The following is a 27,470-nucleotide window of genomic DNA, read 5'->3' as shown; positions in this document are numbered from 1 at the left end:
GTAATAGACTTATAACAAAAAATGGACACCGCGCTCGAAGATCCCAGGACAAATAATACTGAGATGGAAACACTACTAAATGTTAAATCACCGGGACCTCCACTCAGATTCGCAATAGAAGAAATCCTTATATACTCACATCACCAATGACACATTCTTATTCTGATCCCATACCACACCACTATCCACGGAGCGCTGGAAGACTAAAAAAAAAAGTGTACGGAGTGCTGGAAGACTCAAAAAAAAAGTGAGGGGAAGGATCAACCAACGCGTTTCGAAGAGCAACGCTCTTCTTCCTCAGGGCTCTGAGGAAGAAGAGCGTTGCTCTTCGAAACGCGTTGGTTGATCCTTCCCCTCACTTTTTTTTTGAGTCTTCCAGCGCTCCGTACTATAGGTGACGTCACGAAGTAGGAGGAGCTTAACGGCCATCTTTTTTACATGCGGCATCCGGGGAACGCTACCGGCCGGAGCTTCCCTGGATAGACACCGCATTTGTTTATTCGGCATGCACCACCTTTAAGCCCCTAACTGCACCTATTGGGTGGATTAAGGCACACAGCAAGCAAGGACTTACACCCAGACGCCGCAATCACACAAAAGGTGAGCGGGGAACATAAGGTGGAGTTACATCTAACAAGCTAATTGCATTAGGTGACTTCTAGTGGATAGTGGTGTGGTATGGGATCAGAATAAGAATGTGTCATTGGTGATGTGAGTATATAAGGATTTCTTCTATTGCGAATCTTAGTGGAGGTCCCGGTGATTTAACATTTAGTAGTGTTTCCATCTCAGTATTATTTGTCCTGGGATCTTCGAGCGCGGTGTCCATTTTTTGTTATAACTTTATAAACCTGTTCACCAAATGACATGATCAAGAAATTCTCAGCACCCTTAAACACACACTCTAAGGGGAACGGAGGTAAAGAGCCTCCCCGACAGAACAAAAAAGGCTCACATGTATCTACTATATATATACCATTTAGGTACATAGGGCCAAGAGGGTAAACAAGGACGAGAGGGACTCTCCCCAGTTTTTATGCCTTTTAGTAAGTATATCTCTGACTCAATTGCAAAAACAATATAGCTGGAACAAAATGTATTACTTGAAAAATAAAATAAAAATGAAAATGAAAAATGAATATTTTAGGGTTTAATAGGGAAGGAGTTCACATATGCGGGACACCACAGCCCATCACTACAAACGTGGGAAATTAGTGACCCTAAGGATACCCTATTATGTGTCTACTCTCCTCTCCCTACCTGTCGCGGAGGTTGGCACCCTAGGAGAAACCTGCGCATATGGCGCCCCCACTCAACGTAGACTGTCCCAAAATAGCTATCCCTATAAGACCTTCGTATCTACAAAGGATAGCTAGAAAATAGGGATTTCGGGAAGAATTATTTTCTCAACATGAAGAGAGTGGTTCAAGATTGAAAATACTGGGACTGTTCCAAAGTTGATTGCTGGTATCTCTAAGATGAATATCTCTATCTATTTTGGGGATTAGCGCCCTAAAGCCTTTCGCATTCAGCGTGTTCGATCGAAGGCGACTGTCCCTAGCATATCAAATCAGAGGCGGCTGTCCCTAGCGTGTACCCTGCCAGGCTTGATATTTATGAGATGTTAAAGTGCATGTATCACAGAAAACAACTGTATGATTGTATTTCGTTCAATCCAGATGGTTGTACTGTTCTCAACATAAAAATCCATCTTGTCTCTTTTTGGAGTATTAATTTGTCCCAATCACCTCCTCTCTGTGGAGGCACTATCTTGTCGATACCCACAAAGTTGATTTTACTCAGGTTGCCCTGATGAAAAGAGTTCATATGGGTTGCTACTGGGGTTTCTCTCTTCTTTGTAATATCACGGAGGTGCTCTCCGACCCTCTTCCGAAATTCTCTCTTTGTTTTGCCCACGTACTCTAGGCCACATTCACAAGTGATCATGTCATTTGGTGAACAGGTTTATAAAGTTGTTGTTTTTTAGAAAATCCCAACACTTTTCCTGTTTTAAAGTGCTAATTATGTAGACAGCGCATACATAATATTTAATACAGGCGCTGCAATATCAAGAGGCACTACATGGGATGAAACAGTATGAACACATGCGTTTATATCCCATTATTTTTTGATTATTGCCTGGTAGGAGCCCATCCTTTGATTCAATATGGCGCTTGGTCTGCTGTAGAGGTGCGCATGCGCCGCCGCACGGAGACTTTCAGCGTTCAGAGAAGCAGGAGAGCGTCTCAGATTGCCTGGCAACATAGGAAGAAGCCCAGGAAGCGCGTCACACGCCAGGGGGCGTGGCTTATGCAGCGCGGCATTGAGCTGAGTTTATAAATGTCACAGAAGAGGGGAGACCCGCAATGGCAGCGGATGGTCTTAGCATTCTCCCCTGATGAATCTATGAGGAAGAAACGCGTCGGGACTCGGGAGACGCTTTCCATAGCACGATATCCATACCAGGGTCGTACACGCGGGGGATGGTGACAGATGAATTGCTGGAGATGGTGAAGACATGGTGAGAACCACCCAAAACACACGAAACTAGTGCATATGTTTGATCTCATACATCCCAGCGTTTCTAAAATACTCCACCTGCATTAACCCTTTAAGGTGCCATAAATGTACCCAACAGGGAACACTCATGCAAGATAAGATGAGAAATATATGTATCCCATAGTTTATGGATGGGTGATTATTTATTTATATATGGCATCCTTATAGGCCGGGTATCTGTGCTGCCACTTTATACTGACATGGCTGCAATCATTGATATGGCACTTTCTAGTGTGCACTTTTATATGTAACAGAAATATGCTGTGTTTCGGTATTTGGAATACATTAAGCATTATGCATTTTTATGCTTGAAAGGCCAGTGAACAAAATATAAGAGACTAGTACCGCATATATGGTGTAGTTAGATGGATATAAGCACTAAGAGTGCTAACACATTTGTTGTCCAATATATTGCAGGTTTTTTCAATTTGGCTAACTCCACGGTTTAGGGACCACGGTCCTGTGTGAGTTATAGTACGATTGCAGTTTGCAAACCCATACTGTCAGTGTTGGCTTGTTTTTATGTTATATGGTAATTGTTGTGTGTTGTCCTCCCCCTTTTGTGAAGGATTTAGGGCACCAATCACTTAAGTGTTGTTTTGTCTATATTTGTGCCTAAATTGATTTTTAGTAGTACCTAATAAAGGTTATTTTTTATCCAAACGGCTGAATCCTAGACAGGCTCGATGGTCCTTGTTTTTTTCCCGTTTTGATTTTGTGGTTTCGTATCTTCCGGGTTCCAAGAATATTAAGGCTGATGCCCTCTCTAGGAGTTTTTTGCCTGATTCTTCTGAGGTCCTTGAACCGGTTGGCATTCTGAAAGAAGGGGTGGTTCTTTCTGCTATTTCCCCTGATTTACGACGGGTTCTTCAGGAATTTCAGGCTGACAGACCTGATCGTTGTCCAGTGGGGAAACTGTTTGTTCCTGACAGATGGACTAGTAGAGTGATTTCTGAGGTTCACTGTTCTGTGTTGGCTGGTCACCCTGGTATTTATGGTACCAGAGACTTGGTTGGTAGGTCCTTTTGGTGGCCTTCTTTATCACGTGATGTGCGTTCTTTTGTGCAGTCCTGTGGGACTTGTGCGCGGGCCAAGCCTTGTTGTTCCAGTGCTAGTGGATTGCTTTTGCCATTGCCGGTCCCTGAGAGGCCCTGGATGCATATTTCTATGGATTTTATTTCTGATCTTCCGGTTTCCCAGAGGATCTCGGTTATCTGGGTTGTTTGTGACCGGTTTTCTAAGATGGTTCATTTGGTGCCTTTGCCTAAATTGCCTTCCTCTTCAGATTTAGTTTCGTTGTTTTTTCAGCATGTGGTTCGTTTGCATGGTATTCCGGAGAATATTGTGTCTGACAGAGGGTCCCAGTTTGTTTCTAGGTTTTGGCGGGCCTTTTGTGCTAGGCTGGGCATTGATTTGTCTTTTTCCTCTGCATTTCATCCTCAGACAAATGGCCAAACCGAGCGAACTAATCAGACCTTGGAGACTTATTTGAGATGCTTTGTGTCTGCTGATCAGGATGATTGGGTGGCCTTTTTGCCATTGGCCGAGTTTGCCCTTAATAATCGGGCTAGTTCGGCTACTTTGGTTTCGCCTTTTTTTGTAATTTTGGTTTTCATCCTCGTTTTTCTTCTGGGCAGGTTGAGCCTTCTGACTGTCCTGGTGTGGATTCTGTGGTTGACAGGTTGCAGGAGATTTGGGCTCATGTGGTGGACAATTTGGTGTTGTCTCAGGAGGAGGCTCAACGTTTTGCTAACCGTCGTCGGTGTGTTGGTTCCCGGCTTCAGGTTGGGGATCTGGTCTGGTTGTCTTCCCGTCATGTTCCTATGAAGGTTTCTTCTCATAAGTTTAAGCCTCGGTTTATTGGTCCTTATAGGATTTCTGGGATTATTAATCCGGTGTCTTTTCGATTGGCGCTTCCAGCCTCTTTTGCTATCCATAATGTCTTCCATAGATCTTTATTGCGGAAATATGTGGTGCCCGTTGTTCCCTCTGTTGATCCTCCGGCCCCTGTGTTGGTTGATGGGGAGTTGGAGTATGTGGTTGAGAAGATTTTGGATTCTCATTTTTCGAGGCGGAGGCTTCAGTATCTTGTCAAATGGAATGGTTATGGCCAGGAGGATAATTCTTGGGTTTTTGCCTCTGATGTCCATGCTGCTGATTTGGTTCATGCTTTTCATCTGGCTCATCCTGATCGGCCTGGGGGCTCTGGTGAGGGTTCGGTGACCCCTCCTCAAGGGGGGGGGGGGGGGGTACTGTTGTGAATTCTGCTTTTGGGCTCCCTCCGGTGGTTGTAGGTGGTAATGCAGTTGTCCCTGAGTTGCAGTCCTGGTCAGGTGTATCTGCTGATTGCAGTTCTGACTGGGGTATTTAGGCGTGCAGGATTCATTAGTCCTTGCCAGTTGTCCATGGTTGTTGGGAGGTTTTGGTCCTGGTTTGGTTCCATCTGCCTTCTGCCAATTCAGCAAAGATAAGTGTCTGGTTTTGTTTCTGTGGCACACATGCTGTGTGCTTAATAATTCTGTGCTATTCAGTGTTTTTTTGTCCAGCTTAGATTGTGTCAGTATTTTCTCAGTCTTGTTGGATTCTCTGGAGTGGCAGATATACATTCCATGTCTTTAGATAGATTGTGGAACTTTTTGTATTATCTGCTGTGGATATTTTTGGAAGGGTTTTAATACTGACCGCTTAGTATTCTGTCCTATCTTTCCCTATTTAGCTAGTGGCCTCTTTTGCTGAATCCTGTTTTCTGCCTGCGTGTGTCTTTCCTCTCCTACTCACAGTCAATATTCGTGGGGTTCTGCTCTGAGGCAAGGTAGTATTCCTATTTCCATCTATAGGGGTATTTAGTCCTCCGGCTGTGTCGAGGTGTCTAGGGTTTGTTAGGCACACCCCACGGCTACTTCTAGTTGTGGTGTTAGTTCAGGTTTTGCGGTCAGTACAGTTTCCACCTACTCAGAGAAAGAGAAAGTTCATGCGGCTCCAAAGTCACCGGATCATAACAGCACACGCTGCAAACACGTTTCCTGCAGCGGTGCTCCAGGTGTGCTGAACGTCTGTGGAGAAAATCTAATCTACCCGAAGATTTCATCCATTATAAGTTTATGCTTAAAACATACAACTCTGCCCTTCACCTCTCCAAACAAACCTATTTTAACACCCTCATCACCTCCCTGTCCAATAACCCTAAACGTCTCTTTGACACTTTTCATTCCCTACTCACACAAGAGTGCAGGCGCCAACCACGGATCTCCACGCTGACGATCTGGCCAATTACTTCAAAGAAAAAATTGACCACATCGGACAGGAAATGATCTCCCAATCTCTTCATACCATGCACTGTCCTCCCTCCCACCCTGCATCTAGTTCACTCTCTATGTAATCAGGCTCCTTGCATCTTCTCGCCTGACCACTTGCGCAGGCCCCATTCTGTCACATCTCCTCCAGTCCCTTTCCCCTGCTGTCACCTCTCACCTAACAAAAATATTCAACCTTTCTCTCTCTTCCGGTATCTTTCCCTCCTCATTTAAGCACGCCATCATGCATCCATTACTTAAAAAAATATCCCTCGACCAAACTGCGCCGCTAATTATGGACCTGTCTCTAATCTTCCCTTCATCTCTAAACTCCTCGAACGCCAGGTCCACTCCCGTCTTACCCGCTATCTCTCAGATAACTCTCAACCCTCTTCAATCTGGTTTCCGCTCTTTACACTTTACTGAAACTGCCCTCACTAAAGTCTCTGATGATCTACTAAGTCTACGTTCACATTTGCGTTGTGCGCCGCGTCGGCGACGCAACGCACAACGCAAACAAAAACGCAACAAAACGCACGCTAAAACGCTGCGTTTTGCGACGCATGCGTCCTTTTTTGCCGAAAGTTGGACGCAAAAAAAAAATTCAACTTGCTGCGTTCTCTGCGCCCAACGCTTGCGGCCAAAAAACCGCATGCGTCGCAAAACGCAGCACAACGCATGTCCATGCGCCCCTGTTAAATATAGGGGCGCATGACGCATGCGGCGACGAACGCTAATGTGAACGTAGCCTAAGAGCTAAATCTAATGGTCACTACTCCATGCTAATTCTCTTGGATTTCTCCGCAGCATTCGACACTGTGGATCATCAGCTCCTCCTCACTATGCTCCGCTCCATCGGCCTCAAGGGCACCGTTCTCTCTTGGTTCTCCTCCTATCTCTCTGACCGATCCTTCACTGTGTCTTTTGCTGGTTCCTGCTCCTCTCACCTTCCCCTTACTGTTGGGGTTCCTCAAGGATCAGTCATTTGTCCCCTCCTCTTCTTTGTATACCGCCCCTATTGGACAATCAGTAGATTACCCTAATCCACAAAGTTCTCCATGGCTCAGCACCACCCTACATCTCCTCTCTGGTCTCAGTCTACCACCCTACCCGTGCTCTCCATTCTGCTAATGACCTGAGGTTAACATCCTCAATAATCAGAACCTTCCACTCCCGTCTCCAAGACTTTACACGTGCTGCGCCGATTCTTTGGAATGCATTACCTAGGTTAATACGATTAATCCCCAATACCCAGTTTTAAGCGTGCCCTAAAAACGCATTTGTTCAGACTGGCCTACCGCCTCAACGCATTAACCTAACTATCCCTGGGTGGCCCATTCAAAAACCTTAAACCATAATCAGGTTCCTCGCATCATGTTCTCATACACATTATGCATTTAATAGCCTTCTGTGTCTGTACTGTTACATATTTAGGCTGTTAACTGGTTCATGCAGCTTTACATGAACACCCGAGCCTTACATTATGGCTGGTCCTAACAATGACAGCAATTGTTACCATCCACCTCTCGTGTCTCCCCTTTTTCCTCATAGATTGTAAGCAGGGCCCTCATTCCTCTTGGTATCTGTTTTGAACTGTGATTATTGTTATGCTGTAATGTCTATTGTCTGTACAAATCCCCTCTATTATTGTAAAGCGCTGCGGAATATGTTGGCGCTATATAAATAAAATTATTATTACGGAGGTAAGAAGAGGCTGCTCACACTGCTGTCCTCTCTATCTGATCTAATACTGGAGATACCAGGGGCACTGAGGTAAGAAGAGGCCGCTCACACTGCTGTCCATCCTGTCTATCTGATCTAATACTGGAGATACCAGGGGCACTGAGGTAAGAAGAGGCCGCTCACACTGCTGTCCACCCTGTCTATCTGATCTAATACTGGAGATACCAGCGGCACTGAGGTAAGAAGAGGCAGCTCACACTGCTGTCCACCCTGTCTATCTGATCTAATACTGGAGATACCAGGGGTACTGAGGTAAGAAGAGGCCGCTCACACTGCTGTCCACCCTGCCTATCTGATCTAATACTGGAGATACCAGGGGTACTGAGGTAAGAAGAGGCCGCTCACACTGCTGTCCAGTCTGTCTATCTGATCTAATACTGGAGATACCAGGGGTACTGAGGTAAGAAGATGCTGCTCACACTGCTGTCCAGTCTGTCTATCTGATCTAATACTGGAGATACCAGGGGTACTGAGGTAAGAGGCTGCTCACACTGCTGTCCAGTCTGTCTATCTGATCTAATACTGGAGATACCAGGGGTACTGAGGTAAGAAGAGGCTGCTCATACTGCTGTCTATCATGTCGTTTTGAATGTTGAGTGATTGCTATGTGGTAGAAATAGCTGGACAGTACATGGTATAGATTATCTCCAGGTCACAGCAAAAGAGCTTCCTACTGCAAATGCTCCCATCCTATTAAAATTCTGGGACAAGTTTCTGTCAGAGTAAAAGGATGACAGCCATTTTAGTTCTATAGCAATTATTACCTCCCTAGACAAAAAGGTATAATGATCGTTCCTTTAGTTTTTCACAGGCATTAAGGGTCTCTGTGTGTTTCGGGATGCAGTATTCTCTTGGCACCTGTCAAATTAATTTTTCTATCACACTGAAATCTAGCCACTAGTGAAATCGTGATAACTGTTGGATCGCTTTGGAGCCCACCGCTGGGATGTATTGCCACACTGGGGGACTTACATTCACTGCTTGCTGTAGGATTTTGTCCAGGAGAGTCAATATTTGTCGGTGTGAGACTTGGGCGCCTACGTGCCCCCATGCTCGGTCATAGGTGACGGGGCAGATCAGAAGTTTGGCCATATAGTGTATGACAGACAGTAAAGTAAGCACACGGCTATGTCACACAGACAAGACACAGGTCCATGTACTAAGTTTGGAAAAACCAAATTCACGTCATAAGTTCCTCGGCCTGAGTGATGTCCTGAACCTTTTCTGGTACGGTAGGAAATAGTGAGCGCAGCAGATCGGTGCCGCGCCTGTTACGCAGCTCCTGGAGGATGAATACTTTAGGACATTGTCAGAAAGCTCCTTCTGAACAGCGTCATCCACCTCCGCCTGGAGCCCAAGTCATCGCGCTATAAAACTTGTCTGCTTCTCATTTACAGTAAGAACAGAGGGGTGAAGTCATCGCTTAGCCACGTGACGGCTCCTGACGTGGATTGTGCAGTATTCCTGAAATATTTCAATGAATTGAGAGATCCCAGGCACCTTTTTATAAGTATTATACTAGCAGGAGATACATGCCAGCATACCCAATGACATCTGATCGTGTAGAATTAGTAATAACTAGCGATGAGCAAGTATACTCGTTGCTCGAGTTTTCCCGAGCACGCTCGAGTGATCGCCAAGTATTTTTTAGTGTTTGGAGATTTAGTTTTCATCACGGCAGCTGAATGATTTACAGCTACTAGCCAGCCTGAGTACATGTGGGGGTTGCCTGGCTGCTAGGGAATCCCCACTTGTACTCAGGCTGGCTAGTAGCTGTAAATCATTCAGCTGCAGCGATGAAAACTAAATCTCCAAACACTTACAAATACTCAGGAGACCACCAGCGAGAGCAACGAGTATACTCGCTCATCACTAGTAATAACTCCTTTTACTGCAAGGTCTTACACCATTGGGTATCTGATCCAGAGTACAGGGTGACTGTACATACCGAGTGCAGGGTTCATAGCCATTCATATATGATCTTTAGAGTTTTTCTCAATTTTGGCCTTGAAAAGAGTAAGAAAGCTTTTCTTTGGTATGCATCATGGTCATGATCTGAGTTTTCTCGGATCCTCGCCTTTAGTGTAGCTGTCAATCACTCATATTGATAGAATTACGTCCCAAAGGTTGCATAGCGCTCTTCTGCTTGCGGAGGAGCGTGTCACCAGCCTGGCCGCCAGCCCCTCCGCGGCACTTCACCACAAAGTAGACGGGCGCTGGGCCTGTAATACTTACATACAAGAAGGTGTCACAAAATCAGATCACCAACATTTCTTAAAATAAATCGTAAAGTGGCCAACCCCTTTGAGATGACTCAACACAAAATCTAAGACTATCTAGTCCTTTATCTGCAATCAGAGTAAAAGTTAACCCCTTAATCAATTTTCCTGTGATCAGAAATATGAATAAGATCTGTGTAAAAAAATATATATCACAGGGGATAATACTTGGACCGCTGTACACAGAGTTCAGTGCCAAAGGAGCAATAAGAACATATAAAGAAAGATGGGGGCAGCGCACCAGGAACTATTCAAATATAGGGTACTTTATTGAAATACAATACAAAAACATAACATAATATCATTAAATAACAGGTGAACTAAGATATTCAAATGGTGAGCCTGACGAAGGAACGCTGCCGAAACGCGCGTCGGGGAAGTGGCATCATCACTGTTACACAAATAAATCATGTCCTCAGACTTTGCAGCATATCAATATGCATTAATATGCTGGTAACATTTTTATATGTTCTCCCTTGTGTTTATAGTACATGCACTTTAGCATTTAATTGGTAGTATAGGTTTACACTGGAATTGCAATACTCTGATACGGTACTCGTTCATGTCATGATACAATGTGCTTGCTGCTACTGTAACAAAATTTTTCTGTAAGGTGGTGGTGCCACACTTCTGGCTCACCATTTGAATATCTTGGTTCACCTGCTTTTTTAATGATTTTATGTTATGTTTTTGTATTGTATTCCAATAAAGTATCCTATATTTGAATAGTTCCTGGTGTGTCCCCTTCTTTGTTTATATGATCTTATTGCTTTAACTACAATGTAGGGAGGCATTGTTCTTAGAATAAATTAGCCCTAAATGGTTATGCTTCCTCCAATATGTACTTTCTTACAGCGGGTTGGTTATAAAGGCGTCAAGTTAAAAGAAAATGTTATTCAAATACCCCATTCATTTTAATTTGTTAACTAGACAGACCCTTTAAAAAAGGTTTTTGCTACGTAATCTGAGTGCAGCATAATATAGGGCAAGACACGCCTAATTACAGGGATGTGTCACTTTACTGGATTGTGGTGCAGTTTTGATAGAATCCATGTTTTATCTGCTATATAGCCACGCCCACACCACAGGAGGCTGCCAATCAGGGTTGGGGGCGGGGTTACACACATTAGCCTGACTGATGTGCACATGACACCTAGTCAGTGATAAAACACTGATTGTATTTAATCAGCAGGAGATTAGCTACAACGCATATCCTAGTAAGTAACACATCACTGTAATTCGGCTCAATTGCCCTATGATTATGCTATTTGCAGATTAAATGGCAAAAACCTACTGACAGATCCTCTTTAAGTACTTACAAGCTTCGACGGGTGTATTCTAGAGGTCAGGAAGTATTGGAGCAGCAGAACAAATTTCTGTCACACCATTAGTGGTACATGACATCATTGCCCAAAGTAAAGAAGTGCAGTGACAGGTTAGAGGTGACCAGTGCATGACATTTCACCAAAAGACAACCATGATCAACATCCAGATCTACTTTATAATTTCCCTCTGCTTTAGGCGTACCAAAAACGTGCTGACAAATTTAATTAATACAATTAATCCCATCGCGTCACAGTATAAAAAAAAAAAGAAAAAAAATAATAAAGATGGGACTGATTCTTCCAGGGACGGCCCATGAGGAGACAGAAGTGTCAGCGTTGGACTTTGGTGCGCAGTCCTTCAGCTCAGTGCATACTGGGGAGGTCAGAGTTCTAGATTGGGGTCATGAGGGCAGCAAATCACAGGATGAAGGGGACGATGGGAGAGCGGAGAGGAGGATAGTCCTTGAACTCCTTCAAGTAGCTGCGATGTTTTCCTTTGGCCCAAATTGTCATTTGGATGAATCCAACCAAGCTGAAGAGAGCGACTGTGACAAAAGGGAAAAAAATAGGTTAAGATGTGACAACCTTATTAATATGAAAAGATCAAAAACTGGCAGATAATGGTCATCCCATAACAAATTCAGGATCTCAAAAATATTCCGAGGACAAAGCAGATTATGCTATATTTCAGAAGTATGATCATCTGTAAAGGAAATCTCAGTAATGTTATGTGATGACCACAAGTTTTCTTTCTTTTTTTCTAACATGGTGGTTTTCCGTCCTGTCTTAGGCCAGAGTCACACATCCGTGACCAGCCATGGGTCTCCAGATCTGAACTCGACAGCCTAAGGGTATGTGTCCACGTTCAGGATTGCATCAGGATTTGGTCAGGATTTTTCATCAGTATCTGTAAGCCAAAACCAGGAGTGGGTGATAAATGCAGAAGTGGTGCATATGTTTCTATTATACTTTTCCTCTAATTGTTCCACTCCTGGTTTTGGCTTACAAATACTGATGAAAAATCCTGACCAAATCCTGATGCAATCCTGAACGTGGACACATACCCTAATAGGTATTCTACATAGCTGTATATGAGGCTGTCAAATTAGGGTCAAGAGACCTATGGCCGGTCTGAACCGCGGTGTGAATCTGGCGGTACAGGAGCAGCAGATTACTTTTCATAGACTAGTATGGTTCGGTGCACACTATCGGCATAGGTTCTTTATGTAAGGTGACTTTTTTTTTTTTGCACTGCCGATTCAAACAGACACCCACTTCACCTTCAACGAGGACCTTTGGGGGTTCTAGTATTTTTTTTTTACAATAAAGAACCTTGAGGGTATGTGCACACGTATTCTTGGCCACTGTGGATTTTTCCGCAGCAGATTTGATAAATCTGCAGGGCAAAAACGCTGCGTTTTTGCTGCAGATTTACCGCGGTTTTTCTGCCGTTTTCACTGCGGTTCTACAACTGCGGTTTTCCATAGGGGCAGCTGTAAAACCGCTGTGGAATCCGCAGAAAGAAGTGACATGCTGCGGAATGTAAACCGCTGTGTTTGTGTGTGACCGCGCGGTTTTTCCGCAGCATGTGCACAGCGTTTTTGGTTTCCCATAGGTTTACATTGAACTGTAAACTCATGGGAAACTGCTGCGGACCCGCAGCTGCGGAAACGCTGCGGATCCGCAGCAAAATCCGCATCGTGTGCACATACCCTTAGAGGATACGTATCTTACCATCATACAGGTCTTACATTGCGTTCACACTGCAGCTTAGGAGGTTCCTTCAAAATTTAAGTTTGCAGCCAAGCCAGTTTTATACATGAGTAAAGTTTGGCCTCACTTCCAAAGAGACACACTACCTCTTCCAGGCTACTCTGTCAGCGGGGCTTGATTGTCAACGTCATGCTCATTAACAGCCAGCTCCCCGCAGAAAGGCAGCGGGGAGCCCACTATCAATCAGCCTTACGTCAGCAGTCACACCCCATCAACAAAGCAGAGCCAAAGTGAAGAAGCTGCTCTGTGGACATGACGTCACCAGAAGCCACAGGAGTGGATGATGACCTCTCTGAGCCGGTATAGACTGACGCTGGGTTGAACAGGCAGGAAGTAAGAAACTACCTGTCTGTTGTTCTTAGGCCTATAAGAACAAAAAATACTGTAGTACTGGATAACCTCTTTAACTGTTAGAATAGGAGCGGATCTCAAATACGGTGGTCTCTCAACCATTTGCCTGTATGGAGCATAAGACATTGGTCCCTCTAATGAGACAACCCCATCAGGCCACTCAACTAACAAAAAAAAAAAGTTTACACTCACCAGGAAGACATTGAGTCATGATGGCGAATCCAATCCAAGAGCCAACCTGAGACACGAAAGCAGAAAACATTTAAATTTGAGATAAACTATAGAAAATAAAATACAAGGTGAAAGTCTCAGGAGCCTTCAAGTAGTGATATGTCCCTTTAAGGCAGCGTAGCTTTGGAGCCACATGCAGCTCACGGGGCCCTTGATGTGTGGCTCCCGGCTGTCTGCCAGCTTGGTGCAATTAGACCAGGTCTAGCAAACATCTATGAAGAGAAGGTCTCCAGATGGTGACTTGTGAGTAGCCCCAAAGGGAAGAGCAGATCTGGATGTGCAGATACTTGCAGGGGGTGTAGTGGGGAGTGAAATAAATAAGCTGGGGATAGGTAGAGGGGAGCTTGAAGATGGATGCCATAGTGTTGAGGGTGCGCTTGATATGAGAGTATGAAATGTAGGGTAAAGTGGGAACCTTTGGATGCAATTATACCGCCTATATGGGATGGAGCACAAGGTCTCGTTGCTCTGCGGGATAGCTTTGGTGGTCATCATACCAGTATGGTGGGCTCTGATTGTCACTACTGTGGTGGGGGAGCTGGAAGTGGCTCTCAAGGTTGGGGACGACAGTTGCTTTTAGGGAACATGAAACCTAGAAATGATTTATAAAAGCGAATCTTGTTCCATCTTTCTGGCATCACAGGTCAATATCGTGCCGTTCTGTTCCATTTTGTGCCGGGCACTACATGACAGAGTGGGGGGAAAACAATCTGTGCATCCTCATACACACAGGAAAGAGGGGGGAGGTTCCTGGTGAAGTCACACATAGGACAGGGAGGAGGTGAACATGGGACAACTCCAGAGACACAAGAATATTTCTTTATATAATTTTTCAGCATCATTTTCTATGTCCCCCATAATAGCCCGCCCGCTCACCTCGTATGTATAGTTGGGGCAGGACACCAGCAGGAAAATCCACGTGAATGGGTTACGAGTTGGGAAAGGAATCTTCCTGGTCTTTGAGCCTTCGGATAAAAATATAGAAACCGAAACAAACTAAAAAGAGCAATATACAAGGGGTAGAATACATTTCCATGTTCTTTTGGGGCCTGTTTTTTTGAGGATTTTATTACAGACAGCACTGATTTCACCAGACGCTGTAATAAGAAATATCTGGGAAGAGCTCTACCACAACCTATGGCTCAGGACTTACCGGCCGGCCGCAGGTTCCTCAGGGCTATGTGTATGGAGAAATTGCCCAGCTGACAGAACTGACAAAGACAAGATGGAGAATTATCATCCAGAATACAAGTATTTTCATTTCAATTAAATTTTTTTTTTTACACTTTTGCTGATTGGGAAACATCTCGCATTTTTAACCCCACTCCATGTCTGCAGGGTTTCTCAGGGTATGACCCCGCACAGAGCCGGGATAGCCCCCATGTCTAGGTTCTCAATCACAGCCGCCGCTGAAAATTAACCCTCTTTAAGAGGATAATAGTGATGTCTCTTACCAAGAAAATGGCCACTGCCAGCTTCACTTGTTCTTCTCCAAATACTGGTAGAAATAAAACATATCAAGGTTAAGACATCTACTTACAATTGTGTCCCCTATACTAAAATGTTCCAAAATTAATTTTCGGGAGACTCAAAAGCGGTTGTTCAGGCTTGGGGTACAGGTGTGCAGTCACTATGTGACTGCAGACTTGTGAGTCCTCATAGCGTGCATTGTGCGCGCTCTGTCATGATTCTCCGGTGCCAGGAGCAAGTGGTCATGTGACCTCAAGTGTGCAACTTGTATGCCCCAGCCACATTCCAACTAGATGTGTCCGGCTTCACTCCGTTCACCTGTATTGTGTGAGGTCTCACACGTCTAGTTGGCATGTATGCAAATCACAAACGTTAGGTCACGAACACACCCGCTACAGGCAAATCCTGACAGCGCACATACTGCGAGCTGTGAGGATTCACAAGCCTGCAATCATATAGAGTGACCCGAAACCTGAACAACCCCTTTATAAAAGGTAAAAAAAAAAAAAAAAACACCCACTGAATCAGACCAAGTGAGTGATTGAATAGAGGACGGACACAGTATCTGGGGAGTATAATAAAACTTCCCTAGTAGTCACATCAGTTCTCCAGTAGCCATGAGAGACCATCATTAGCCCCAATCATTATACAGAGCTCCCTCAATTGTTATCACTGAGCCACCTTCTTCCCGGTTTGTAAATGCAGCCCCCCATAGTCACCACAGCCCCTTAGACTTTACAGTAATTCACGAAGGCAGCAAACAAAAAATGAAAAATAATGGTTCACAAGTTCAGCGGGTGCGAGCTAGCGCCATAGTACTCCTGTTTTATGACGGTTTGCAGCACGGGAGACATTTACCATGAGACGGGAGATCATTTACAGCCGTATCACAAACTGTTATTGCACCGCACCACTTTTTTATGAGCCTCCGAGGTCTCCTTATAAGCCAGATTGTGATCTGTGACGCCCCCACATAAGACTGGTGTGACGGGTCAGCACTTACCTGGGGGGGTGTACAGGGGGTGATTGATGTAGTACGCCATCCAGGCTGCAAATCCCCAGTAATACATACAGTTCTGTAACACAGAGCAAAGACGGGAAGGGGGGGGATTGTAGACAAGACGCATGTATAACAGTGTGGTCGTAAAACAGAGTCTTGGGTCAGAGCCTCGTGGGGTATTTACGATCTGTGTACACGAAGGTTTCCTCCCATATAGCTTGGTTATTGAATTTCCCATAAAAATAATATGTTCAAGTCCGCGAGGCTGAATGTCTCGCATCTATTCAGCGGACGCAACACATGCCGGTATTGCCTAACAAACAGACAATCCCTGTATGTCCAAGGCAATGCTCTGCTGTCCCCCCTGCTTTACACTGCAGTCTTGATCAATTGGATGGGACAGAGGGGGTGCGTAGGGTGCGTAGTTCCACCTGCCTACCGGAGCGCCTGTGACGAGATTGCAGGGTGCTGATGTGTTGCAATGACAGTCAGGGGTCTGCTGTTGACCCCCATGCCTATCATTACGATACTCCTGTGAAACCAAGCCCATGGCCGGCGTTAATAGGAGACCACGATTTTCTCTGCTATGTATAGTACAAGTGATCAGACAATGGCAGTTTCAAGCAAGTCCCCTAAGGGGACTATTAAATACAGCAAAAAAACAATGTTTGTAAAGATATGAACAAAAAAAGAACTCCACGAAAGTTAAAAATCACCCCCCTTTCACCACATTAAAAATAAAACGTTATTTTTTTTGGACCTTTACAACATTGCAATAAAACGCGATCAAAAATTATATCTACCCCAAAATGGCATCGGTAAAAATGCATGCTCAGGGTGCAAAAAAACATAAGCCCTCATAGCCCCAGATCCCGAAAATTGAAAGAGTTTCTGAACTCAGAAAATTAGGATTTTTTTTTTTAAGTTGTGAAAAAAAAAAATGTTTTGTATCTGCCTGGAGAGTCAGGTCAGGTCAGTTTTACCATATAGTAAAAACACGGTAAGTAAAAAAACCCAAAAAACAATTGTAAAATTGCACTTTTTTTTGCAAGTTCAGCACACTTAAACATTTTTTTCCCCTTTTTCCAGCGAGTCCCATGATAAAAAGAATGGTGTCAATCAAAAGTACAACTTGTCCCGCAAAAAAGAAGCCCTCATACGGCTATATTATAAAAGTTATGGCTCTTGGAAGGTGAGGGAAAAAAGGAAAGCAGGAAGAAAAACACAAAAAATACAAATAATATATATATATATATATATATATATATATATATATATATATATATATATATATATATATATATATATATATATATATATATATATATATATATATATATATATATATCATCACATGCAATTCTCACACTGGCCACCAGGCCTAATTTAAGACTCCCACTTTCTGTTGGGCACATGGACATCAGCAGGCAGAGACTGATGCAGACTCCATCTTCTGAGCAGGCAGTCATTAGGGCAAAAGTCACATGATGGGGAGCAGGCGATCAAACATTCCCTGCGGTGAATGGTGGATCCTGTGTCATTTACCATCGTGAAACTGTCTGTGATGATAATGAGACTACTGAAAAGACCACGGCACACATCAGGAAGTGCGAGTCTCTAGTATTATTGCTCCCATATCGGCCAAAATGGAAACTTTTGACCATAAATAACGATCAGCTGCTTTAGTGAAACAATAAATGGTTTGTTTGGAAGGATGCCATGTTGTTAGCCCGTAGCCACCGGCCCAGAGACCTGAAAACTACCTGCTGGAATCCCCGGTGTGAAATTACATCCAATTTGCCTGTTTTTTGCGTTGTTTCAATAACACACAAAAGGAAATAAACACGTGTTTTCCCAAAATTTAGCATTTACTCGTACCTTAAAAATATTCCTGAGCGGCATGGTGCCATGAGAGAAGCGGTGTACGAAGAGAGTTTCCAGGAGACGCTTGATATAGTGAAACGAATGACAGATACAGGCCAGGCTGCAGGAGACAAAAGATTAGCCCAAAGTAAATTACCCTAGCAAATGTCATTTTTCGACAAAAACTGAAAATTGGCAGCAAAAATACCAACGGTCGACCTTGGATAGTGGCAGATTTTAATTCAAAACTTGAACACACCTCTAAAATGGACCATCCCTTTAAAAGCAACTCTAGAGCAATCGCTAAACTAGCATCTCTGGGGGTCATCCTCTAGATTGTGGGGGGCCCCCAACAGGTCATCCCCTTCCGCTAGAAAATAAGAAAGCGATGTATACCATTACTTTCTGTAACAGAAATCAACTTCCACATCCACTGCGCTCTGAGGATTCTGTCACAGTCTACACAGTAAAGCTGACATGTGATCTTCAGAATAGACGAGTGGGAAAAGTTAAATATCTCAAGACTTATCTGCATAGATGGTCACAGTATGCCTGCTTTGATGCAGCCTAAGAAAGAAATCCGTCCGTTATGTATGTACGGTATATCCATAATACAAGGTCAGCGATACTCACTGTACCACAGAGTGACGGCTCGTGATGAAGTCGTACTTGGGGCCATAAATGAAGGGGACTCGGAAGTAGAAGAGCAAGTAGATGACCAGCGGCCCTGCGTACTCTGTGAGGAACACCTAGAGGTGCAGACAGCTCTCATCAGACACAGACCTAATGAACGCGGAGGCCCCGGCAGCGCCAGGCGGCACAATATAAACATCTTCACATTAATACGCGACATTCTTCAAAGGGAAGAGGGAACAGCAAATCCACTTCCCTGTGTAATGAAAGCCGATATTTACAGCTCCAGCCACAGCCCCGACTGCAGACACCTGCTCTGCGGCATGTGCTGTAATCAGGACGACATTTGGCTTTGACATACAATGATTGAGACATGTTTGGCAGCACAAGAAACACTGACATGCCGCACTCATTAGTCTGAGCGACCGTGCCAGGACCAGTATAACCACCCATACCACATGCAGTACACGCACGCTTCCCTCTGCCCTGCGTGTACCCATGTGCTACGTGCACGCTTCCCTCTACACTGCGTGTACCCATGTGCTACGTGCACGCTTCCCTCTACACTGCGTGTACCCATGTGCTACGTGCACGCTTCCCTCAACCCTGCCTGTACCCATGTGCTACGGGTACGCTTCCCTCTGCTCTGCCTGTACACGTGCTACGTGCACGCTTCCCTCTGCACTGCATGTTCCCATGTGCTACGTGCACGCTTCCCTCTGCACTGCGTGTCCCCATGTGCTACGTGTACGCTTCCCTCTACACTGCGTGTACCCATGTGCTACGTGCATGCTTCCCTCAACCCTGCCTGTACCCATGTGCTACGTGCACGCTTCCCTCTACACTGCGTGTACCCATGTGCTACGTGCACGCTTCCCTCTGCACTGCGTGTTCCCATGTGCTACGTGCACGCTTCCCTCTACACTGCGTGTACCCATGTGCTACGTGCACGCTTCCCTCTGCACTGCGTGTTCCCATGTGCTACGTGCACGCTTCCCTCTACACTGCGTGTACCCATGTGCTACGTGCATGCTTCCCTCAACCCTGCCTGTACCCATGTGCTACGTGCATGCTTCCCTCAACCCTGCCTGTACCCATGTGCTACGTGCACGCTTCCCTCTGCACTGTCTGTACCCATGTGCTACGTGCACGCTTCCCTCTGCACTGTCTGTACCCATGTGCTACGTGCATGCTTCCCTCTGCACTGCCTGTACCCATGTGCTACGTGCACGCTTCCCTCTGCACTGTCTGTACCCATGTGCTACGTGCACGCTTCCCTCTGCACTGTCTGTACCCATGTGCTACGTGCACGCTTCCCTCTGCACTGCGTGTTCCCATAATTATTTTAAGCACTTTCCTATATTTAGTATCCCTAATTTTTCTTCACACATATATCACCCTCTTAATTATTTAACAGGGTTCTGTATTTTACACGTATTAATAACATCTTAATTTCTCACTTATTTTTTTTTCATCCCTCAATCACGTTCATTATTATCCCCTTCACTTCATGCCCTCTCCCCTTTTTTTTCCATTTTATTTTATTGTTTCCATTTTTACATTTATAATTACACTTTATGGATGTACATTCTGTCATTGAATTACCTCCAAGTTTAATTTTGCATCTTGCAGTTTTTCCCATGTTTAAATTCTTTACATCATTCCCAATCTCCTTGCATTTATTCATATCACCTTTCCACGTCTGTTCCTCCCCGGTCAGTACGTGTGCCCGGGCCTCGCTGCATCCGAGTCCTCCCGATGTGCTCATTTGGTGTGCACGCGATCCCCCACTGCTTAGCAGCGGTGGATCGCTTGCGTTCCACGGGCACGTGGTGCGGCAGAGTCCGTGCATGCGCCGCCCATTGACCAATGTCATTAAACGGCGGACCCTTCTGATTGGTGCATTTCACTACATATACCGGCACACGCACGCCTGTAAGCCACGCCTTCTGACGAAGACCGGTGAAACGCGCGTAGAGGTGGCAGGCTGGGACCCTTATTTCGAATACCCTTATATGGGACAATTGGAGCACAATGCAACTGTGATTTCTCTATGGATTAAGGTTTCTTATGCATGAATACACAGAGGATGACCATTCTTTTTTATGTTTAAGTTTGCTCTGAACTTTGATTTCTAGCTATACTCCGATTTATTATGTCCCAAATTCCTGCTTTTTTGGTGCTACTCTGTATTGATAGACTTCTTTTTAATTGTTTGAATTAATAAATTGGATAATTTTGCTCAAATATACTCTTTGAGCTTTTTCTGTGTTTTTACACTCAGTGAGGGTTTTTGCGTTGTCTGATTTACTTGAGAGTTTTCTTTAACAAATCTTTGATACCCATTTGGGAAATATTTGTGTTTTATAATGGCGGTCCAGCCTATATCTGTGTCCCAGATTGCTTCGCACCGCGGATGGATACGATGAAAGTGTTTTTTTGAAAGTGCGTTTGCATCTGGATATTTAATACATTACAAATATTTGATGCACTTTGAAGAAAAGGTTGCGCATTTGTTTTCGGGTGCTAACAGTGACTTTGGCGCGCTCAAATAATATGCTCGAGTCCCCGGCTGTTAAGCAATCCCGGCTTGTGTTGCAGCCGTCGAGACATGCAGCCGCGGGGACTTCAGCATATTATTCGAGCACGCTGAAGTCATTTGGTTAGCACCCAAGCATGCTGAGATAACACCTTATCCCAGCACATTCACTCATCACTAGTTACTGAGGAGCTGAATGGTGGTGTCCATTAGGGAGGAGTACTCACAGTGACCCAGCTGATCTGCGCCCCCAGGTCTCTGAAGTACAGGGTGGCAGTGGTGCCCACAGGCAGATTCTGCAGAATGTCCTCTTCTTTCAGCGACCGTCCCTCTGTGACACAGATGGATCCAAGAATTTATAAGGTGAAGTGCAGCGCTCACAGATGACCCACACTGACGCACCACTAAACAGATTGACTCAACAAATTTGTTAATAAATAAAATCATCTTTACTAAAAAAAACCAACAAAAAAAGCCCTAACAATCAGTTACAAATTCAGAGTATTAAATCCAATAAGAGAAGACTTACTGGGGTCCAGACGCAGTGACTGGCGGGCCGGGTACCACTCCGGATCTAATGAAAGAAAAAAAATAAATAATAGCCCAGTACACAACCTGTGTCTTCATCCTAGACGGAAACGGCTCTTACATGGTTGGAGGTGACCGGACGCACGTGGGAGAGGACAGGTGACCCGGCTGCACTTGACTCCTCACAACCACATAATGTAAACGTATGGAAATATGGAACGGGCTCAAGAGCTGAGCCTGCACCATACCTGGCAGATGTGGACTGTGCTACACAGCCAGCATTTGCCTGTAACAGCAGTGGCCGGAGCCTGCTCTCTTCACTGTTAACCCATTTAAGTGCCGCCATCAATTAGTGACGAGGAATATCGCTGTATCCATAAAAGACTGATCAAAATTAATTTATTATTTTAAATGCCAAACATTAGAGAAGGTGTCGGAAGACCCTGGTCCAGCGACCACGTAGATAATCTGTGGAGGCCAACCTTCAGGAGTACCAGCACCTATCCTTATTAGCAGGCCCAGTGTGACCACAAATTAGTGGCGCAGGAGATTCCAACGGGCAGGAGGCGTTGGCAGTGCTCTGGTCCACCAGCCATGGACTACAGACAAGGGCGCTGGTCCAGGGTCCTGAAAATCTTTTAGCTGGACTCTTATTAACACAAAGTCATTTTCTGATTAGAGTCCCTTTCAGAAGAGCAGGAGCAGTGAATTCAGGGCAGTGGAGGCCGCTGTAATATGCTGGTGTCAGCAGGAGACAGTCTACACAGCTGTAAGGACTCGGTGGTGACATCTTGACGCTAATTACAAGCTGCTAATGACATTACAGCACAGTCACAAGGTCACAGGGATTAATAGGACGGACACTGCCTTCATACGTACGCGACTTGTTGAACATGTTCTTAATGTCTGCTATGGTAGCATTGGGTTCCACCTAGAAAACAAGGCAAGTTCTATATGAATAAACTAGGAGCTGATGTTACGCGCTAGGCAAAAGCACAAGACGGATCTGCAACATGTCCAATCCCCCGGAAGACCTCCAGCTTCCCTCACTATACTGTCAAGACATGCCACTGAAAACCCTATGAAAAGGGGTTCTCCACTTTGGACAGTCCCACACTTAGAAGGACCTCTTTACAATGTGCCAAACGCAAAGTATTCCCCAGCAATCAGCTGTAATCTGTGAGGAAATGGGATTGTAGTAGATCGATTTCCTTGTAGCACCAGTGCAGGGAAATTTATAGGGGATGGCCAGACTTATGATATTGACGGGGGACACCGACAACTAGCAATGGACGGATATAAATGGAGCAGGAACATTAAAGCTGAGATTCCTGTGTAGTGGCCATTTTCGGTAATGGTGGCTCAGCTACCTTTGAAGAGAAAAGGAGCAAATGGGCACCATACCGTGAAAGCAGCTGCACGGCTGAGGCTACGTTCAGTTTATATCCGGTCACTGCCGGAGCTACACTCCTCACTACTGAAACTGTAATACCAAAAAGGAAAAGTCGTGAAGTTATGGAAATCAACGACCTCCTACACGTGTTTAATTGGAGACAAGTCTGGAGACACTGCAGGCCATGGTAGCATGTTTAGGCCATGCAGGCTCTTCACAGTCGCACGAGCAACATGAGGACTTATGTTGTCGTATTAAAAAAAACGGCTCCTGGGACAACGTGGAGAAATGGTGTACACTGGTTCCACAACCATATCAATGTAATCCACAGCTGTAAGTATACCTGGAATAAAGACTGAAGATGTCCATACATTAGGTCACCCAACACCATAATCCCAGGAGTAAGACCTGTGTAATTTTGATTTGTGAAGACCTTATGGCGTTGTCCACGTGGTCTCCAGACCATTCTCCAGCTGCCATTGCATCCAAGACAGAAAGGGGACTCCTCACTGAAGAGGACAAACCTCATTCCAGCCTCCTTTACCGCCTTGCTCAGCACCATGATAGCCTTTGAGTATGGTGGCGTGAGGTCAGTAGACACCTGCAGCTGGAAGTCTGACTAGTAGCCCAATGTTGTGCAAACAACTTCTGATGACTTATGTAGACACCTTAGGTTTAGTATGGGAGATCCAATTTCAATTGCAGTAGAGAATGAATCAATCGTGAAACCAGTGGTACAGCTATTTCACCAAAGTGTCCCAGGAACCATTTTTTCAACAAAACAACGCCAGGCTGCATGTTGCTGGTGCTACTGTGAGCGGCCAGTGTGGCCTAAACATGCTCTCATGGCCTGTAGCGTCTCCAGACTTTTCTCCCATCAAAAACCACCTAGGATGTAATTGGTCGGCAATTACAAAAGGAGCTGCCAGCAGTGGATCTTAATGATTTTCCCAAGTGCATTCAGAGCAGCAGAACATTCCTCGAACAACCATTAATAACTCATTAATAGCAGCCAAGTCTGTAAGTGCGGGGATTTCTGAAAAATATGGATCACTCGATATAGAACAAATTGAGACATTTTGAAAATTCTTTACATTTTTTTTTCATAATTTGCATATCATTAACATGTCTCTCCACCTGTGATTTGCATAATTCACGGCTTTTGCTGGTAATATTGAGTAGTGTATAAACAGCTGATCACTGGGGGGTGCTGGACATCCACCCATCCAACATTGAACTGTCCAAAACGAACGGACAAGCAACTGCAGAGAGAAATATCCGATTACATTATTCCAGACACCTGACCGCTGCAGACAATCACAGGTTTCAGCAGTCCTGGGACATCCAGATGGTGCACTCCTCACTTTTTGAGCCAACCACTGGAATGGCACAAACTGGCCAACGGGGGTGGGCGACAAGAGGAGATTATGCCTCTTATTTTAGAATAACCCATGTCTACATTTTTGTGGCAACCTCTTTACCAGTTACAAATTGCTGGACTTAAAAATGAAATGCTGCACCAGGAAGAACATTCACGATAATCTGTCTAAATCTCTGACGACAAGCAAAGGGATTTAGGACTAAAGGAGTTATGTGCAAATAGAAAAAAAGAAAAAGATAGCGGATTTCTTCCAAATAGCACCACCTCTGTCCACAGGCTGTGTGTGGTACTGCAGCTCAGACAGGTGTGGCGCCCATTTGTATTTCTAATCCTGAACAATCCCTTTTATACTAAGCTCCAGCGGCTCCTTTCCTCAAGGCATCAGTGGTGATCTGAGCATGTGTATCCTCCCTGATGTTATCTTCTGAGAAGTTTCGATGTCAGCGCCTAGTAATGAGAGGATATATACGTATGCATGTGCATAGACGACACCAGACCCCTCTCCATACCGAATGGACAGGCATTTCTGAGATTAGTTTATCTTACAGCTACATTTAGTCCCAATGTGTTTTGCAAAACATGCCTGCTGGTATATCGTCCTACACCGGATACCAATGAAACAGATCCCTGGAATGCGTATATAAGGCCCGCCATAACTCTCTAGCTCTCAGGCGCAAGTTATGAGACACACTCAGGACTGTCAATGTGAGATCATCAGGTTACCCATCGGTGAACCATTCATGCATACCCTCCTCAAAATCCACCAATGTGGTATCCTCTGTCCCTAATTTTCCATCAGGTGCCATATTGCTGACACCTGCCAAATATTCCCACTCTTCCAGCCCCCCCACTGCTGATAAACTACTCATGTCCTCTGCTTTAATATGTGACAAGAGCATTCAGAACTTCCCTTCCTATAGATGTCCAATCCTCAATGCCTCCTACCCCCTTAATGTCCATCCTCTTCTACCTTCCATCATGTGCCTTTCCTTCTACGATCCACCAAGCTGTGGCTTCATCTCAATCCTTGGTGGCACCCCCAAATATCTCCACATCCATTGGGTTCTACTTAAAGTGGTTCTCCTGCCCTCTCAACTTTTATCATTTGCTACAAAAGCAAAGAATGCTATAAAATGGCCAAAAAAGTAATCAAACCCCCACCGCTCCTGTGTTGCCACTTTCTAGATCCCCCATTGGTCTCTGCTTAACGCGTCTCTAATGATGAAGACCTCAGCAGTCAGGTTAGTAATTGGCTGCAATTCTGACATGTCAATGCTGAAATATAATTAGTGGAGGTCAGGATATGAGGATCATTGGGTGCACAGTATTCGTTAGCTGAGAATTACCATGTTTGTTATTATACAAGTACATTTGTAAAAGAGTTCAAGGGGCTGAACCATCCTCTTTTACTACCCCCTAATAAATATTCATCTTCACTCCTAGCTTCAGCCATGGCCAAGAACAAGCCTATTAACATCCAATGTATGCACTGCATGTCTACCTTGCCAACCAATATCCTCCCGCCATTGCTTCTCTCCTTCCCCCACCTCCACTGGTGACCAAATACACTGTCCCCTGCCCACTATATGTCCACCTTCCTCATTCCAGTCTATATCATTCCAAGATTTTAGGACAAGATCTCTTGATGTCCTTTTTCAAAATACTAACCAGCGGGAATCAACTAGTAGTAGGTGGCACCGATGTCCTCCCATGCCCCTTTCCTGCCAATTCTCAACCTTATCACTCACTACCCCTGGCCTACTTTTTGTCAATTCTCTTACCGTACTGATACCCGTCATCTTCACTCCGAAGATCTCAAAATGGGCTTTTCTGATGTCCTCTCCACTACAATGATACCCACCCATATAATATGGTCCTCCCAGTGCCAGCTACCCAACACTTGAACTCCTTCACGTAGCGGCTCCTTACCTTGTCCAGGAAGCAGAGCTTCTCCCGTGTCTTGGCATCAAGGATCTCCACCTCGAAATAAACAGTAGCACGTTTAGCAGGGGCTTTTTTCTTTGGAGGTTTAGAAGATGAACGTTTGACACTAGCAGAACTATCATTCTGAGGCTTGGGCCGTCTTATTTCCGAAACCACAGAGTTCATATCCATGTCACAAGAAAAAAATTCTTGAAGAAAATGAACCGACTTTTCTTTGACCCTGTGGATCCCCCAATCCTCTCAGGCAAGCTTCTTCTGTGTTGCAAACTGCCTCGCCTCTGCTTTCCTTAGCGATGATCTTATTTTCAGGGATATATTACTATCTCAGCAATCTTTTCGCGTCCTCAGCAGTCTCAAACGTTCTCTTTAAATGCAAACCTCTCTCTCTCTCCCCCGAGAAGTGGTCTCTATGACAGGTGTAAGAGCTTAGGGCACCACTTCTCCGACACTTGGATAATATATCACTTTCTTAGGCGTTCTAGGTAGCTGCTTACATAGAGTCTCTCTCTCTCACGCTCGCTGTCTAATATCTTCTATTACTTTGTAGCATGCTGGAATATTACACATACAGATTCTCTCTTCCACGTTCTCACCCTGGCAGTCTCACACTCGGACTGTCCAGATGTAACATGAAGCAGATCTCTATATTTATCATCCTAGGCTATTTCACATCTGTTAGTGATTCTACACTTCCGAGACTCCCACCCACCGAGACCCCACACATGGACACTACCAACTTTTCGATAGACCACATCTTCTGGTCTCTGCCCACTCTCTGTGGGTGTGCCAATTTTCTCTTCCTCACCTAACTTCTGCCATTGCTGTTTATGATTTTCCGGACATGCTGTACTCTCTCTCTCCCTCTTGGCCCTCCCTTTGGCCGAGGATGTCTCTCTACACCTCTGTGGTTGTCTCTTGGTATTCATTGATCTCAGCAAATATCTGGGCTCAGTCCCAAAAGCCTAATTATAGACTGGTCCCCATACTACCTCCCCTTCCGCAGAAGACACAAGACCCCCATACAACATGAGAGCGAGAAAACACACATTGTATGAGAGGCAACCCCGAAAGAGATGAGACCTACCACACCAGAGGTGAGTACTCTATGGCTGACATCGTTTTAACCCTTTCGCAGGTGCAGAGAGTATTAAGATGCTTTGGGAAA

The 27,470-nt window shown here is 44.9% G+C and overlaps 1 protein-coding gene across 4 annotated transcripts in view; it reads right to left on the bottom strand.

Annotated features, from left to right (window-relative positions):
* Positions 1–11,355: 11,355 nt before the first annotated feature.
* Positions 11,356–27,470, bottom strand: part of TECR (trans-2,3-enoyl-CoA reductase) — a 32,141-nt gene continuing 16,026 nt past the window's right edge. For 2 of the 4 annotated variants that reach the window (XM_077262652.1, XM_077262653.1), the window contains exons 2-13: positions 26,291–26,341; positions 22,467–22,518; positions 21,589–21,633; positions 21,287–21,390; positions 18,521–18,636; positions 17,903–18,008; positions 16,028–16,100; positions 15,009–15,052; positions 14,708–14,765; positions 14,431–14,519; positions 13,516–13,561; positions 11,356–11,744 (exon numbers count right to left, since the gene is read on the bottom strand). In XM_077262652.1, coding sequence (XP_077118767.1) covers positions 11,617–11,744; positions 13,516–13,561; positions 14,431–14,519; positions 14,708–14,765; positions 15,009–15,052; positions 16,028–16,100; positions 17,903–18,008; positions 18,521–18,636; positions 21,287–21,390; positions 21,589–21,633; positions 22,467–22,518; positions 26,291–26,341 — 912 coding nt within the window. In that variant the 3' untranslated portion in view covers positions 11,356–11,616. Of the gene's footprint in view, positions 11,745–13,515; positions 13,562–14,430; positions 14,520–14,707; positions 14,766–15,008; positions 15,053–16,027; positions 16,101–17,902; positions 18,009–18,520; positions 18,637–21,286; positions 21,391–21,588; positions 21,634–22,466; positions 22,519–26,290; positions 26,587–27,470 lie in introns of those variants that run through there. The other 2 variants (XM_077262651.1, XM_077262654.1) reach the window with 2 other exon arrangements.

Source organism: Ranitomeya variabilis, chromosome 5 (assembly GCF_051348905.1).
Source record: "Ranitomeya variabilis isolate aRanVar5 chromosome 5, aRanVar5.hap1, whole genome shotgun sequence".
Lineage (NCBI taxonomy): Eukaryota > Metazoa > Chordata > Amphibia > Anura > Dendrobatidae > Ranitomeya > Ranitomeya variabilis.
The sequence above is the reverse complement of the archived record's forward strand: the minus strand, read 5'-3'. Positions and strand labels throughout refer to the sequence as shown.